Source organism: Callospermophilus lateralis, chromosome 19 (genome assembly GCF_048772815.1).
Source record: "Callospermophilus lateralis isolate mCalLat2 chromosome 19, mCalLat2.hap1, whole genome shotgun sequence".
Classification (NCBI taxonomy): domain Eukaryota; kingdom Metazoa; phylum Chordata; class Mammalia; order Rodentia; family Sciuridae; genus Callospermophilus; species Callospermophilus lateralis.
The window spans coordinates 8,734,754-8,749,664 of NC_135323.1; the positions used below are offsets into that span (position 1 = coordinate 8,734,754).

At 51.6% G+C, this 14,911-nt stretch overlaps 1 protein-coding gene across 2 annotated transcripts in view; it reads left to right on the plus strand.

Annotated features, from left to right (window-relative positions):
* Positions 1 to 5,352: 5,352 nt before the first annotated feature.
* Axin1 (axin 1) overlaps positions 5,353 to 14,911 on the plus strand; it is a 38,635-nt gene continuing 29,076 nt past the window's right edge. For both annotated transcript variants that reach the window (XM_076840395.1, XM_076840396.1), the window contains exons 1-2: positions 5,353 to 5,697; positions 10,020 to 10,978. In XM_076840395.1, the coding sequence (XP_076696510.1) occupies positions 10,101 to 10,978 (878 nt within the window). In that variant the 5' untranslated portion in view covers positions 5,353 to 5,697; positions 10,020 to 10,100. The remainder of the gene's footprint in view (positions 5,698 to 10,019; positions 10,979 to 14,911) is intronic.

Consider the following 14,911-nt stretch of genomic DNA (forward strand, 5'->3'; position numbering starts at 1 on the left):
GTGGCCACCCCACCAATGTCACTGAGGCTCCAGAATTGGAGTTACTAGGCATGCCAGCATGTTGCTCGTCTCCTCCCCTCAGGCACCTGAGGGTGGGATGAGGGTCAGAACACTTTCAAAAGGCAGTGTGGGAGGACTCCCCTTAGAACAGCAGTAGTCAGTCTCTAGTCAGAGGGTGTGGCCAGTACCCTAGGAGGGAGACTGCTGTGGGACCCATGGAGGTGGGATAGAGAACTAGCTGAGCCCTACCCTGGTCTGGTACCACTGTTTTCCTGTTGGCCTTGGTAGCCCAGCTCTTAAGACCTAGGGCCCATAGGGACTTGGGGTACTGTGTCAGATCTGCTAGTGTGGGAACATGGGTTTGCTTGCTCCAGGGGGAAAGCATGATGCCAGCCTACTGGGCCTGGGACAGATAATAGCTCTGGACTCTGAACCAGAGGGGAAGAGCAATGACTTCAGCAGGAGCTTCTAAAAGCCATGCCAGCAAGACTGATTGTCCACTCTTCACCTGGCATGTGTCCTGGGAGCAGTAACCTTCAGGGTTACCCATTGCTTATTCATGGTTTCAGTGGTGGAGCTGGATTGTGTGAGCCTTCTTCCATCCCCCAGCCCCAGCTGCTAGGCTGTCCAGAGCAGAGAACTCTAACAGCAGGATAGTGCAAAATGGTGGCTGGGAAATAGCCTGGAGGCAAAGGGAGGAAGGGCCCCTCAAGGGCCATGTCAATGCTTAAATGGCTGCCAGATGCAGAGTTGGGGCCCAGGGAGGCCCCAGCCCACAGTGACCACAGGAGCAAGGCAGCCCAGGAAGCCGAAGGCAGAACACATGTCTCAGGAAGGTGGTGGTATCATCTCACCTGTCCCCAGGCCAATGGGGGGCTTGGTATACGATGTGAAAGCCACAAGACTGGGCTTGCAACCCTGTTCACCACTACCCACAGGTCAGCTCTGTCCCTCAGGGTATTGCTCCCGTGGGTTAATTCATACTGCTGTTAATGGGAAGATGGTGACTGCTACAGAGGTTTTCTAGTTGTAGCAGTAATATCACTGTGGATACTTCCTGAAGTATAAAGAACAACCCACTCATAACTCTGCTCTTTACCAAAGACCTTATGAGTACCCTTGGATAAGTTCTAAGGTTTCTTGTTGTTGCCCCAGCTCCGAACTGATAGAAAAGACTCAGGGACACCAGGGCCAGGCGTGTGATGTGAAGGTAGCTGGCTGGCCGTCAAGGTTGGCCTTACACTTGGCACTGGAACATCAAAATTCTCCTTTCACAGTGTGTTCAGAACCACAAGTAAAACCACTTAAGATATTCAAGTGCTTCCTCCCACAACAGGGACCTAATTTGCTTGCCCACCTCCACCTCCCACATCTATGGAATGGGCAATGAGGGCAGGGAAGGGACAGACAGGAACAGGTCAAGCCTGGGATCCCCTCCTCTAGAATGTGATCAGATCTGTCTTCCTTGTCCTCCACTCTACAGCTGGTTTGTGGACACTGGTTGTCTCCCCTCTGCAGCTGCCCTCTTCTGTGTTCTCCCCCACAGCCAGACCCTCCTCTGCAGGTGTTCCAGGGGCATCTTAGGTGATTCCCTTCTCTTGTTTATAAATGATCTTCCTCAGCCAAGTGGACAAAGTTCATTTTGTTTCAAAGTATTCCTTTTATGTCTACATCGACACATCTTTTTTTTTTTTTTTTTTTTTTTTTTTAAACCAAGGATAAACTCAGAGGCACTGGACCACTGAGCTATATCCCCAGCCCTATTTTGTATTTTATTCAAAAATGGTCTCACAGAGCTGGGGTTGTAGCTCAGAAGCAGAGTGCTTGCCTAGCATGCGTGAGGCATTGGGCTCGTTCCTCAGCACCACATAAAAAAAATAAAAATAAAAATAAAGGCATTCTGTCCATATATAACCACCAAAAAAAAAAAAAAATTAAAAAATAAAGAAGGTCTCACTGGATTGCTTAGCGCCTTGCTTTTGCTGAGATGGCTTTGAACTTGTGATCCTCCTGGGATCACAGGCATGCACCACCACGCCCAGTGACAACATAATTTTTGCTTTGAAGGGTTTTTTTTATTTTTTATTTTTTTAAGAGACAGGGAGAGAGATAATTTTTTTTTAATATTTGTTTTTTAGTTTTCGGCGGACACAACAGCTTTGTTTGTATGTGGTGCTGAGGATCGAACCCCGGGCCTCACGCATACCAGGCGAGTGCGCTACCGCTTGAGCCACATCCCCAGCCCGCTTTGAAGGGTTTTGATTGATTCATGGAAAGCCTGAACAAATGTCAAGGAAATTAATTAAATCTAAGCCTTTACTGGCAAACTCCAGCTCCCCCAAAGGCATTCACATTCAAAAGGACTCTTTCATGAAAAGAGGGTGCCAAGTTCTCAGAAGCAAGGCCCCCAGTGCTATGCCTGTGAAGCAGGCCAGAGACCTACATGCAGAAGACCCTTACCATAATTAAGCAGAAACATCCACCATATTTGTGGCATGTTAAGTTCCTCTTAGCCTGTCAGAAAGCTTTTTATCAGCAAAAACTTGTGCAGAGGGCATTGTGGTTGGTAGTTTCCTCTTTTTGTAAATGCCAGGTTTGTAGAAAAAGAAAAAACAGCACTTATCATATGAACCTCCCAAGTCCCCCACCAGTGGGTATAAAGTTCAAAGAATTTCTAGACTCATTGCTCAGAGAAAGAATTTTTAGGAAATAGCCCCCTCTGAACCCTGCAGTCAATAAACCTGCTTCCTGAAAATTCCTCAGGTTCCAGCCTCTTCTGTCCCACATCACCTGCCCCTTCCTTCCTCAGTGTCTCTTTAGGCTAGCTCTGAGTAGAGGCCTCCAGGGGTCCCTCCTCTGGTCCTACCCCCACCCCACCCTGTGCCAACACTGTCCCTCATGGTCACACCACAATCCACCCCAGCAGGGCTGCATATTTTCTGCAGGCTTCCTGATTCCCTTCCTGTCCCTGCAGGGCAGGGGCCCCAAGGAGCCGGAGGCCCAAGGGTCCAGTTCTGGTCCCAGGGCTGGGGGACACCCATCACCGTGGGCCAGGAAGAGGATGGACGTGGACTTGACCCCGAGAGCCTGGCCTGGTCGTGGCAGCAGCTCTGTAGAACTGAGGCAAGCACTGGGACCCTGGTTTGGGAGCGGGGAGGTAGCCCAAGCCCAATGTCTCAGAGGTTCTGCTATTTGTGCAGCCTGCCCAGGACTCCCTGAACTTATAGTGGCCTGCTGGGCCATGAGGGCTATCTATTGCTGACTCAGTGACCACCCACTGTCCTCTCTAAGCTCTGGGGCTAACTGGGCTGGGAGGGGCTGCAAGGAAGCTTCCAGTGCCAGCACTATTGGACCTGGGGCTATCCTGGCAGTTTATGGGTGAGTAGAACACCCACTGACAGGACCCACTGGGCATAGTGATGGACCAAGGAATGAACCTTGGCAGACTGGGACACTCCAGTAGCCCCTGTTGATGCCACTCCCTTCCTACAGCAACCCTGGGCATCCAGCACTATGCTGAGTCCCCAGACAGTCAGGCAACAGGGGCTAGGCCTGCGATGTCTCTGCACATGCTCACCCCAGGCAGGTGCCACAGGTGGGCAGTAGGGTGGGATGTGGGTTGGTGACTCAAGAGCCCCAAGCCAGGATTTCTGTGCTTGCCTAGAAGCTAACTATGCAGGATAAGGGGCTGGGTATCAAGGATGAACAATATCCAATAGATATGATAGTGGCATTGGGAGAGCATCATGGTGGAAGCATTGAGGTGAGCAAGTGACTAGATGCATTGAGGAGAGGGTGGTAGGTGGGACATAACATCAGGAATGGTCCTGAAATGGTGTGGGCTCCTGGGAGTGCTCAGAGTTTTAAAGCAGAGTGTAGGCCAGGTGATGGCTGTCAGCTAAGGTGTGGGTTGGATGGTGAGCTGTGAGCCTTGGATGTGCAGAAGTGAGTCTGAACTGATTGAGATTTTATGGCTGTGTAATGAGGGCCCCTGTGAGGTACCAGGCAGACATAGCTCTGTGAAGCACAGTGTCCTGGCTGTCATGGGGTGGCAGACAAAGGGACAGCAATGGCTAGTGCCTACCTCCTCTCCTTGGGAGTGGCTGATGGAGGGCTAAGAACTGGGCACGGCCCCAGGATTGGGAGAGGTGCTGGTTCTGACAGGATGGTAGTGGAGAGCCGGTGCAGGGGCTGTTGCCAGGTATGGCTGCACATCCCCTTGCCCGCTGTTGAGTGCTTATAGCTGTGGGCCTTCTGTCATGCATCTAGTGGTGGTGGGCAACATGGAATTGGCCTGTTGAGCTTGGGGGCTCAGACCTGAGCCCTCAGCAAAAGATGTCATGGAGATGGGGGTGGCAGAGAACAGGACACGCAGAAGCCCTCCTTCTCAGGCTAGCCTGGACTAGTGGGACCCTTGGGCAGCAGTGGGAAGGAGAGCCCTTGTCTGAATTTGGATGGTGCCTGGGAGAAATTAAGGCAGAGGGATCTGTGTTTTGGAGCAGCAGTGGCCAACCCTAGCCCACAGCTCTGTAGATTTTACCTCCTGTACAAGTGGCAACCATCATTTATTGTGTCCTCATCCTAAGTCCCTACTGTCTAGGGCAGAGCCACAGTCGACCTTCTGGAGGTTCTGGACAGCAGTGGGTATTAAGAAAGGGAAAATAGGGGCTGGGCTTGTGGCTCAGTGGTAGCACACTTGTCTGGCGTGTGTGAGGCATTGGGTTCGATCCTCAGCACCACATAAAAATAAATAAGATTATACAATTAAAAAAATTAAAGAAAGGGAAAATAAAGGGGCTGGACAGTCACCAGGAGCTCATATCCTGATCAGCCCTGCCCTGTCCACGACAGCCCAACCCCCAGGACATCTGCTTTCATAGGCATCTCGCATGCCTTGGGCAGGCGGTGATGGTTCCCGACTTAAGAGCCTCCTGTCCAGGGCCGGCCAGGCAGGCATCCAGCTTCCAGTTCTTCCGGCTTCAGCTCCCTCGCCGAGGGGACTGGAGGCTGGCTGGGCGCAGGCCGGACTCGAAATTGGTAGACACCCGGGGCCGCCTTCGATGGTGTGAGTGGTAGAAAAGCTCTGCGACCCGGCGTGCTCACTGCGGTGCTCACATCGGGCCGGCCTTCCGCTCAGCTCAGGCTCCCGGAGGCTGCAGTCCTTGAGACCCTCCCAAACGCACTGCCGCGTCCTGGGGTCTGCAGTTAACCCGGACAGGCCCAAGGCCCGCCTCCTCCTCTGCGCTTGCGGCCCCGCCCCAGCGCGAGGCCCCGCCCCGACCACGCCCCACCATCAGCCCCGCCCCCGCACTTCCGGGCGGCGCCGGCGGGGGCGCTCGGCCTGGGCTTTGGCGCTCTGGGCTCCGACTCCGGCTCCGGCCCCGGCCCCGGCCCCGGCCCCGGGAAGTGATCGCGGCCGCCGCCGCCGCCGCCGCCGCAGGAGCCTGCGGGAGTCGGGCGGGAGCCGCGTCCCTGCGGAGTGGGCCTGTGAGAGCGGGAGGCCGGGCCTCGGCGGCGTCCGCGGCCTGCCCGTGCCCGCCTCCGGGCCTCCGGCCGCCAAGCGACCGCAGCCGAGATGGGGTCCGCCGCGGGCCGCGCCCCCGCCGGGGCTCGCCCGCCGCACCGCCGCTGAGCGCATGGGCCGTGCTGCTCCGGGAGCCGGGCCCGAGGCCGCGCCGCCACAGCCACCGCGCGCCGGTGAGTAGCGCGGGGCCGGCGGGCGCGCTCCTGCGGCGGGAGGGCCTGCCTCCCGCGCCGCCGGTGTAGGCCGCGCTAGGCCGGCGGGCGCGGACCCGGAAGAGGGGTCCGCGGCGTGCGCGCGGGAGGCGTGCTGGGGCCGGGAGTGTGCGGGTAGGCGACCAGGTGTGCGGGCCATGGGGGTCCGAGGACGTGTGGGGCGGAGAGTGCGGAGAGGCGTGCAGGTGTGGGGCTGCGGGACGTGCGGGACTGGGAGTGTGCCGGACAAAGTGCGTTCCAGGAGGCGTGCGGGAGTGCGGGCTGTGCAGCCTGGAGGGTGAGCGGAACCCCCAGTTTTCCGGGAGGCCTGCAAGAATGCAGGGCGTGGGGGCGGATAGGCTTTCAGGATTGCGGACTGCGCAGCCCCAAGCGTGTGCGGGGCATGGAGCGTGAAGGGAGGCTTGCGGGATTGTTGGCTGTGCGGATTTCGAGGGGTTGCTAGGCTGGGAGTGTGTGAGGAAGTGTGCAGGAGCGTGGGCTGTGCAGGCCCAGGGTGGGCGGGGCAGGGAGTGTGTTGGGAGGCTTTCAGAAGTGAAGCCTCTGCAGCCTGAGGGAGTGGGGGCCGAAGTGGGCGACTGGGGGGTGCTAGGAGGACTGCTTGGTATGCTAGGAAGGGCCTTGACCTTGGGTTGTGTGAACAGGAAAGGGAGATGGTCTCTACAGGTGGATATGTGGTTGACATAGTGTGGGATGCCTCCTGTGGTCCCTGGGCCTGGTCCTTGTTTAGGGTGTCTGAGATTCCAAGTAGCTACTGAGGCCAGGGTGTGCGTGGACCTCCCTCCCCTCATCCTGCCTCCTCCCCCATAAGTAGGAATGGTGCTGCGACCACCACAGGAGGGCACTCTGTGGGTTGAGCCTGTGGTTTGGCTTGTTTCAAAAACCAGTTGCTCTGAAGACCATACCCTTTCAGGTTGGGGGCCAAAATACAGATCTCTGTCTTGGGGTTAGATCTTAGATTCTGTCCTCACCACAAAATTTGAATTCAACCTTCCTCCGGCCCCCACCCCCGTATGAAACCAGAGCTGCACACTTTCAGATTGGCATGAGGACAGTAAGGAAAAGACACATCAATCCTCTGGGGACTTTTCTCAGCCCATCTCCAAGAGGGATTGTCACTGTACTGTGAAACCTTCTTTTTGCTCATATGCATGTTTCCTGGATCCACAGTCCCTGTTTTAGAAAATATACGCAGCTGGACTCCTGTCTGCCCCAGAGAGCCAGCACTAGCTGGTTTCAGTTTTAGGAAGTCCCCTTCGTTCAGGAACAAGTAAGTGTGCGAAAGCACATAAACATGGTGTTTTGTTTTGTTTTGAAGTGGGGATTGAGCCCAGGGGCACTTAACCACTGAGCCACATCCCCAGCCCTTTTTATATTTTGAGTCAGGTTCTCATTAAGTTGCTTAGAGCCTCTCTAAGTTGCTCAGGCTGGCTTTGAACTCATGATCCTCCTGCCTCTTAACCCTGGGATTACAGGCAAGTGCCACTGCACCTGGCAGCACAGTGTTTTTGTTTGATTTGCAGCATGTGTTTACTTGTCTTTGATTTCTTGTTTCAGAGAAGCTGAGTGAACTTTTTTGGGCTGCGCTGGTCATTCAGAATTTAGATGATGGGGAAGGGTATAACATGGGAAACAGTAGCCCTGACCCACAGGAGTGTCATCAATAGACGCTTACTTTCACACTTCACATAAATCAATGTTTGGAATTTATGTTTGTGTAAAATAAATACATACACAAGCCTATAGCATCAAGTTTGCTGACATGGTACCCAGAAGTGTGTGCCTCAGTGTTGCCCAAGGGAATTTTGAATTTTAAATACCATATCAGACTTAAGGTTCCCTTTATGGAATCATTTTATTGATGATGGTTACAGGCTATGGGCCAGATTTGGTGCTCGTGGGCATTGCCTTGCCTGAATTAATGTAGCTGCCTTATGTGTGGTATGTATGTGTGTGTTCCCTAAATGCTAGGTATGCTTCCCTGGGGGAGCTTGGAGATTTGGGGGATTGGAATGTTTCAGCATCAGTGATATGTGGAGGTGTTGGTGTGCTTCTAGGGACATGGAAGTTCTTTTTTCAGTTGATGACCAAAGAGACTTGTGTTATAAAGTTTCCTCTGGGCTCTGAAAAGCAGTTTAAAATGGTTAGGAGAGACTGGGTTTACACAGTAAAATGTGAGTTTTGAAGGGAAGCTGCAGTTCTGTAATGAAGGACTGTGTCTTGAATTTGCTGCCTCCTCTATTGCACAAGAATAGCTCAGCATCTGAAAAAAAGCTGTGTCTAGGACAAGCATCTTCTCTTCAGTGCCAGTCAATTGAATATTTGTAGGTATGCTTTGTTGTGAGACTATTGTGTTAGGTACTGAGGGTCCTGCTGTAGTCACTCATAGGGAGGCCTGAACGCTTTGGAGACAGCAACAGTAGCCAGCCTCACATTACAAACTACTGCTCTTCAGTTCCCAGTAACTTGTTTTTTTCTCAGGGCTTGTGAGCTGACTGCTGTGTATCTGGAAGGGTGGTCAGGAATGCAGGCCCTCTTTCCTCTAGTGGCAACCTAGACAAGAGGAAGCTAGACATCATGAGATGATGTGGAGCTGTAGACACCCAGGGTGCTCACTCTGAGATGATGGGGCTCAGAGAAAGTGAGCTGAAAGGGGGTTTCTGTGAGCAGCACAGGATCTTGATCCGAAGGAACAAACAGGCTGGCCCTGCTGAGGCTGAGATGACAGTCTTCTAAGAAGTCTGTAGCTGTGATGATGTTGGGCACATATTGGTGACCCTCCTTTTTTGTGTGTGTGACTTGTCCCTCTGGGTTTCAGTAGTGGTTGGCAGGTGAAGAGTATGCAGTGAGAATGTAGGTGTGGGGGTAGATTTCATGGAGGCTAGGGCCCAGCAGTGTGCAGTAGTAGCCAGGGAGAGCCCCCTTGAGTTGGTTCTAGGGGGGCTGACTTTGTGCACTCTGGCTTGTTCAGTGTTCCAGGTGTTTGACCTGATGGTGTATAGTCCCCTCTCCAGTCTGCTTGGCTAGGATCCTTACATTCTGTGTTAAAAGGATGTAAGGGCTGTGTTAAGAGTCACAGCCAGGGCTCTTGGGCTCCAGGTCTTGCTCGGGGGCAGTCTCCTGCACATTTTCCACCTACTAGTGGCAGCAGCAGTAGTAATAAACACCAGTTTGTATGTATGAATACTGTTTTCTTTTTCTCAAGAACTAGGGATAGAACCAGGGGCCCTCTACTACTAAGCTACACTCTCAGCCCTTTTATTTTTAACTTTGAGACTGGATCTCCCTAAATTACCCAGGCTGGTCTTGAACTTTCAGTCTTCTTGCCTCAACCTTTTGAGTAGCTGGGATCACAGGCCTGTGTCATCATGCCTAGCAGAATAACCTCTAAGAGGATGTGTGGTTTGGTTTTTCAGCTTAGGGAGTTAAATCAAATGAGCTATATGCTTCTTTAGCCAAAAAGCATACTTGTATTTAGATTTAATTTGTTCTGTACTTTTTCTGTTCCTTAATGTCCCCATCCACCATTTGTTTTCAGAGGGACATTTTCCTCATAATACAGGTACTCACAGTTTAGTGTAATTCTGCATTTCTAAGGTTGCCTGCATTGATGACTTCTGAATGCCTACTTGCTGTGTCCTTGTATCACCAATCCCACTGTATTGAAGGCAACCTGTGGCCAGCTGCTCTTTGAGGTGTGTGTAGAGTAGGAGAAATACCTGGCTGGGTGCTTGCATCTGTTGCAGGCATATCAAATATGAAGTGATGCAGTAGCAGAGAGCAACAGAGGCTCTGGGACTTGGAAGATGCACTCCTGCTATAGATCTATAGCGTGCTTCTCCCATTTCTGAGTGTTGACGACTGGGCAGGTGAGGTGATTATTTTTGTGTGTGAGGGACTTTGTGTGTGAGCCACTGGTTCCAGGGGTCAGGGTTGAGAGTACCTTTCCTTTCTCTAGCCCTCCTGGTCATTCAGCTCTTGGGCCAGAATTGTTGGTCCTCCCTCAGACCCCTGGTCTCGTGGAAGGACACTTTAGGGGAAAGGTATCCTCTGTGTTCTGGACATCCACTTAGTGTGAGAGGCCTTCCTGTAGTTTTAAGCTCTCACAAGTCATATATGATATAGAGCATACTGTGTGGCCAAAATATGTCTCTGCTGGAAATGGAACTGGCTTTCTGCTTTGAGTGAGAGTGGGAGGGTGGCACCGCTAGCTTCGTCTCAGAGAACCTCTGATAGTGTCCCAAGGGCCACCTTCCTAACCCTTGTCCTCTTGATGGTTTCAACAGGACAGATTGCCTCCCCTTGGAGCCGTAAGTACTGATGTATTAGGGTGCAGCGCTCGTTGTTCATTGACGCAGAGTCCCAGAATGAGTGTCCAGGAGCAGGGTTTCCCCTTGGACCTTGGAGCAAGTTTCACTGAAGATGCCCCCCGGCCCCCAGTGCCTGGTGAGGAGGGAGAACTGGTGTCCACAGACCCAAGGCCCATCAGCCACAGTTTCTGCTCTGGGAAAGGTGTCAGCATTAAAGGCGAGACCTCAACAGCCACCCCGAGGCGCTCAGATCTGGATCTGGGGTACGAGCCTGAGGGCAGTGCCTCTCCTACCCCACCGTACTTGCGGTGGGCTGAGTCACTGCATTCCTTGCTGGACGACCAGGATGGGATCAGCCTGTTCAGGACTTTCCTGAAGCAGGAGGGCTGTGCTGACCTGCTGGACTTCTGGTTCGCCTGCAGTGGCTTCAGGAAGCTTGAGCCCTGCAATTCAAACGAGGAGAAGAGGTTGAAGCTGGCAAGAGCCATCTACCGAAAGTATATCCTGGATAGTAATGGCATCGTGTCCAGGCAAACCAAGCCAGCCACCAAGAGCTTCATCAAGGACTGTGTCATGAAGCAGCAGATCGACCCTGCCATGTTTGACCAGGCCCAGACGGAGATCCAGTCCACCATGGAGGAGAACACTTACCCGTCCTTTCTCAAGTCTGACATTTACTTGGAATACACGAGGACAGGCTCGGAGAGCCCAAAGGTCTGCAGTGACCAGAGCTCAGGGTCAGGGACAGGGAAGGGAATATCTGGATACCTGCCCACTTTGAATGAAGATGAGGAGTGGAAATGTGACCAGGATGCGGTGGAAGAGGATGATGGCAGAGATGGTGCCCCCCCCAGCAGGCTCACTCAGAAGTTGCTCCTGGAGACAGCCGCCCCGAGGGCCTCAAGTAGACGGTACAGCGAGGGCAGAGAGCTCAGGTGAGTCACCAGGTGTCTGTTTTCTGTGCTCACCTCTGAGACCTGGAGAAGGAACAAGGGAAGGGTGTTGGTTACGGGATCTTTTAGCCCAAGCTGAGTATATGGCTGCCGCTTTGGTCATGTCAGGTTTTGATTCCATATTTGTCATGTCTGTGATGTTGAGAATACTTTTTTTGAGGACAGACTGCGCGGCTTGGTATATCATTAGGAATGTGGAAGTTCTCACAAGTCATGATGACATTGGAACTTGATCCTGGAGCAGTTAGTCTTGTGTCCTCTTGCACAGAAGTGTAGACACAACTCTCTGGGCTAGGTAAAGGGAGGAGTGGACATTCAAGTGCATCGATGCATGGAGAGTTCCAGTAGCTTTCTATAGTGATCCTGCAGGGTTGTTCCTGGAGACTGAGGCCTGGTAGGGAAGTTTCTGAGTGCTAGGAAACTTGTGGGACTTGTGCTTGGAGTCGAGGATTGGACCCTTTAGCTTGCTAACTGTGGTGTGGGTGTGGTAGGTCAGTGCAAGGCAGCCTGGATGTTTTGTCTGGTGGTCCTCACCAGTTGTGCATGTGCATGTAGGTGCACATGCAGCTTGGAGGGAGCCACAAAGCTCTCAAGAAGTCTCTACAGCTTTGAAACTGCTTCTTCACTCTTTCCCTACTGTTTGGCTTTCAGGTCGCCGTCTGTTGCATGTGTGAGCAGAACACTTGCATTTCCTACTCCTTTCCTGAGCTGGTGCCTGGGGGACTTTAAAGATCTGTAAGCATGAGGCTGCCGCCAGGTGCCGTGGTCCTGGTGCAGCTGCTGGACACCAGGACCAGCTGCTGTGGAGAGACTGGCATGTGCTGATTTGCACAGGACTCACTCTTCTGAGGGTTACCTGAGAGTGGGACCCTGTAGTTAAGTGGTGGTCAACGTGGATTGACTAATGGTTTTCTTTTTTTTTGGTACCAGGGATTGGAGCATTCAACTTTTGAGCCACATCCCCAGCCCTATTTTGTATTTTACTTAGAGACAGGGTCTCACTGAGTTGCTTAGTGCCTTGCCATTGCTGAGGCTGGCTTTGAACTCACGGTCCTCCTGTCTCAGCCTCCTGAGCTACTAGGATTACAGGCATGCACCACTGCACCTGGCTTAATGGTTTTCTTTTTTGGGGGGTTGGAGATTGAACCCAGGAACTCTTAACCACTAAGCAACATCCCAGCTTTTTTTAATTTTTTTATTTTGAGGCAGGGTCTCTCTAAGTTGCTGAAACTGGCTCTGAACTGTGATCATCCTGTCTCAGCCTCCAGAGTGCTGGGATTATAGGCGTGGTCACTGCTCCTGGCTGCTTGACTAATCTTTTTGTTCCTTTTTCTTATTGTTGTCAGCCAAATGCTGCTATTAATATTATTTATTTTTTCTTTTTTGGAGGAGTGTACCAACGATTGAACTCGGGCACTCTACCACTGAGTCACATTCCCAGTCCTGTTTTATTTAGAGACAGGGTCTCACTGAGTACTTAGTGCCTTCTAATTTGCTGAGGATGGCTTTGAATTCACAATCTTCCTGCCTCATTTTCCGGAGCCACTGGGATTATAGGCCTGCATTACTGCACTCTGCCTATTATTGTTGTTGTTATTATTATTATTATTTTTTTTACAGTGTTGATTGAACCCAGGGCCTCTTCTTAAATGCTTTTATTTATTAGTAAGTTTTTTAGGACAGAATATGCCTTAAAAATATCATGTTAAGCTCAACACAGTGGCCCACATGTATAATTCCAGTTGCCCGGGAGGACTGGGGATGCAGCTCAGTGGTAGAGCACCCCTGTGTTCAATCCCCAGTACAAAAAAGAAAAGAAAAAAAAAAACAACCAAAAAACAAATCCTGTTAAGGCTGGTGTAACTAACAGTTTCTAAAGCGTAACCTAAGACAGGCATGGTGGTGCACAGCTCAGGAGGCTGAGGTAGGAGGATCACAAGTTCAAAGTCAGCCTCAGCAAAAGCGAGGCGCTAAGCAACTCAGCGAGACTCTGTCTCTAAATAAAATACAAAATAGGGCTGGGCGTGTGGCTCAATGGCCAAGTGCCCCTCAGTTTAAAAAAAAAAAAAACCTAAAAAGTTTACAATAGACTAGAAACTTTGTTAAGATAACACTACATTTGAGAATTTGAGGCTTGGGCTGCAAGAAAAATATTGAACCCAGGGTGCTTAACCACTCGAGCCACATCCCCAGATCCAAATAAAAAATTTAATATCTTATTTGGAGATAGGGTCTGCTTAAGTTTCTTATGGCCTCGCCATGTTGCTAAGGCGAGGTGTGTTCAGTAATTTGTAATCCTCCTGACTCAGCCTCCTAAGCTGCTGGGATCACAGACTTGGCCATCACACCCAGCTCAATTCTGATTTCTAATTTTAAAAACAATGGCATCTACATGTCCTGGGCCAGCTCATCTGAGCACTCTTCAGTTCTTGATCATAGCAGCAGTACTGCTGTTGTTCTTTTTGGTTTGCTCTATTTGTAATACATAGTGTTTGCTTGAAATGAATAGAGCATGTGGGCTGCTTCTGCTGGGTGGCATTTTAGCTCCCTCATGGAGCTGTTGTTGGTAGCAGAGGGGCCTGGAGTTTAGGAGAATCCCTTCTGCCATGGCCCTGTCCCACCCAAGTCTACCTGTGGTACAGTGTTGTGGTTTAAAATTCTCTGATGTTGGGATCTTATTAGCACTGAGGTGTTTTTGTTCTTTTTGCAGTGCTGGGTGTCTAACCCAGGGCTTGGAGTGTGCTAGGCAAGTGTTTGGTCACTGACCACACCCTAGTCCTGGATCATGTTGATTCTCATTTGGAGGCACTCTGCTTGTCCCCCAGGGTTCAGTTAGAAGGCAGGAAGTGGGGAGTGACACCTGGGCTTAGAGAAGGGGTTGTCTGACTGCAGCCCTCTCCTTCATGTTCCACTGACCCTGCCCTCCTGATGGTCAGTTTTGCTTTGCTGGCTCCCTTGTGTTGGACATGGTTACACAGTGAATTTGGGCTCTGGGCCTCCTTGTTTACAAGTGCTGCCACAGCATCAAAGGAAGACCCTGCATTTGCCAATGTGGGGGGACACTGGTGCCACTGTGTCTTATGTGTTCCATGTTCTAAGGGCCTGAGGCTGTGCTATTGGCTTAAACTATGTAGGGCCATCCTGGAAGGAAAGTTGGGTGCCCCCAGATAGCATGGCTGCTTTCCAGGTGGGAGAGGGTGATTCCTCAAGGGAAGATTGAGGCTGAGAGGGAAGCAGCGACCACACACCAGAAGGAGACCCTGAGCTCAGCCTCACTTGCTCATCAGCTGCAGTGTTGAATTGTGTGAAGGGATGTGTCAGGAGGGCCATCTAGGAGAGCTGTACATCAGGGGGCTTAGCTAGGTTCCTATAGTGTGGGCTGCTCTGCTTGTGTGCTTGTTGTGTGCTTGTCTGAGTATGCCAGGTGATATTCACAAAGGTGACTTGAGGAAATTCAGATGAGTCTTATACTTAGCTCTCCATCAAAACCAAGAAAATAGGATACTTTTGACCTTTTTCTGTATTTGCTATCCTCCTGTGGTCATCTGGAGCCCCTGGGTCCAGGTGTCGTGGAACTCCTCACTGGTTCCTTCCTTTGCCTCTGTTTCAGCTGGTGTGAATCAACAGGCTTCTGGCTGCTTACTGAATGATTGGCTGTCGGGCCCAAGGACCACAGCATACTAGTTGGCCAGCTTGGGTTTCAGTCCCCTTGGAAGGCTGGCTTGACATACAGGTGCCCAGGGTAGGCCTGGAGCAACCTGGCTGTTGGTGGCAGAGGTTTCTTGGCATTTCAGTTTGATGCCCTGACTTTCCTGCCAGCTGAGAAGACCCCGAGGGAAGAATCTCCCTGGGTATCTTCTTTTTCTTTTCTTTTCTTCTCTTTTTCCAGTATTGAGGATTGAACCCAGGGCCTCC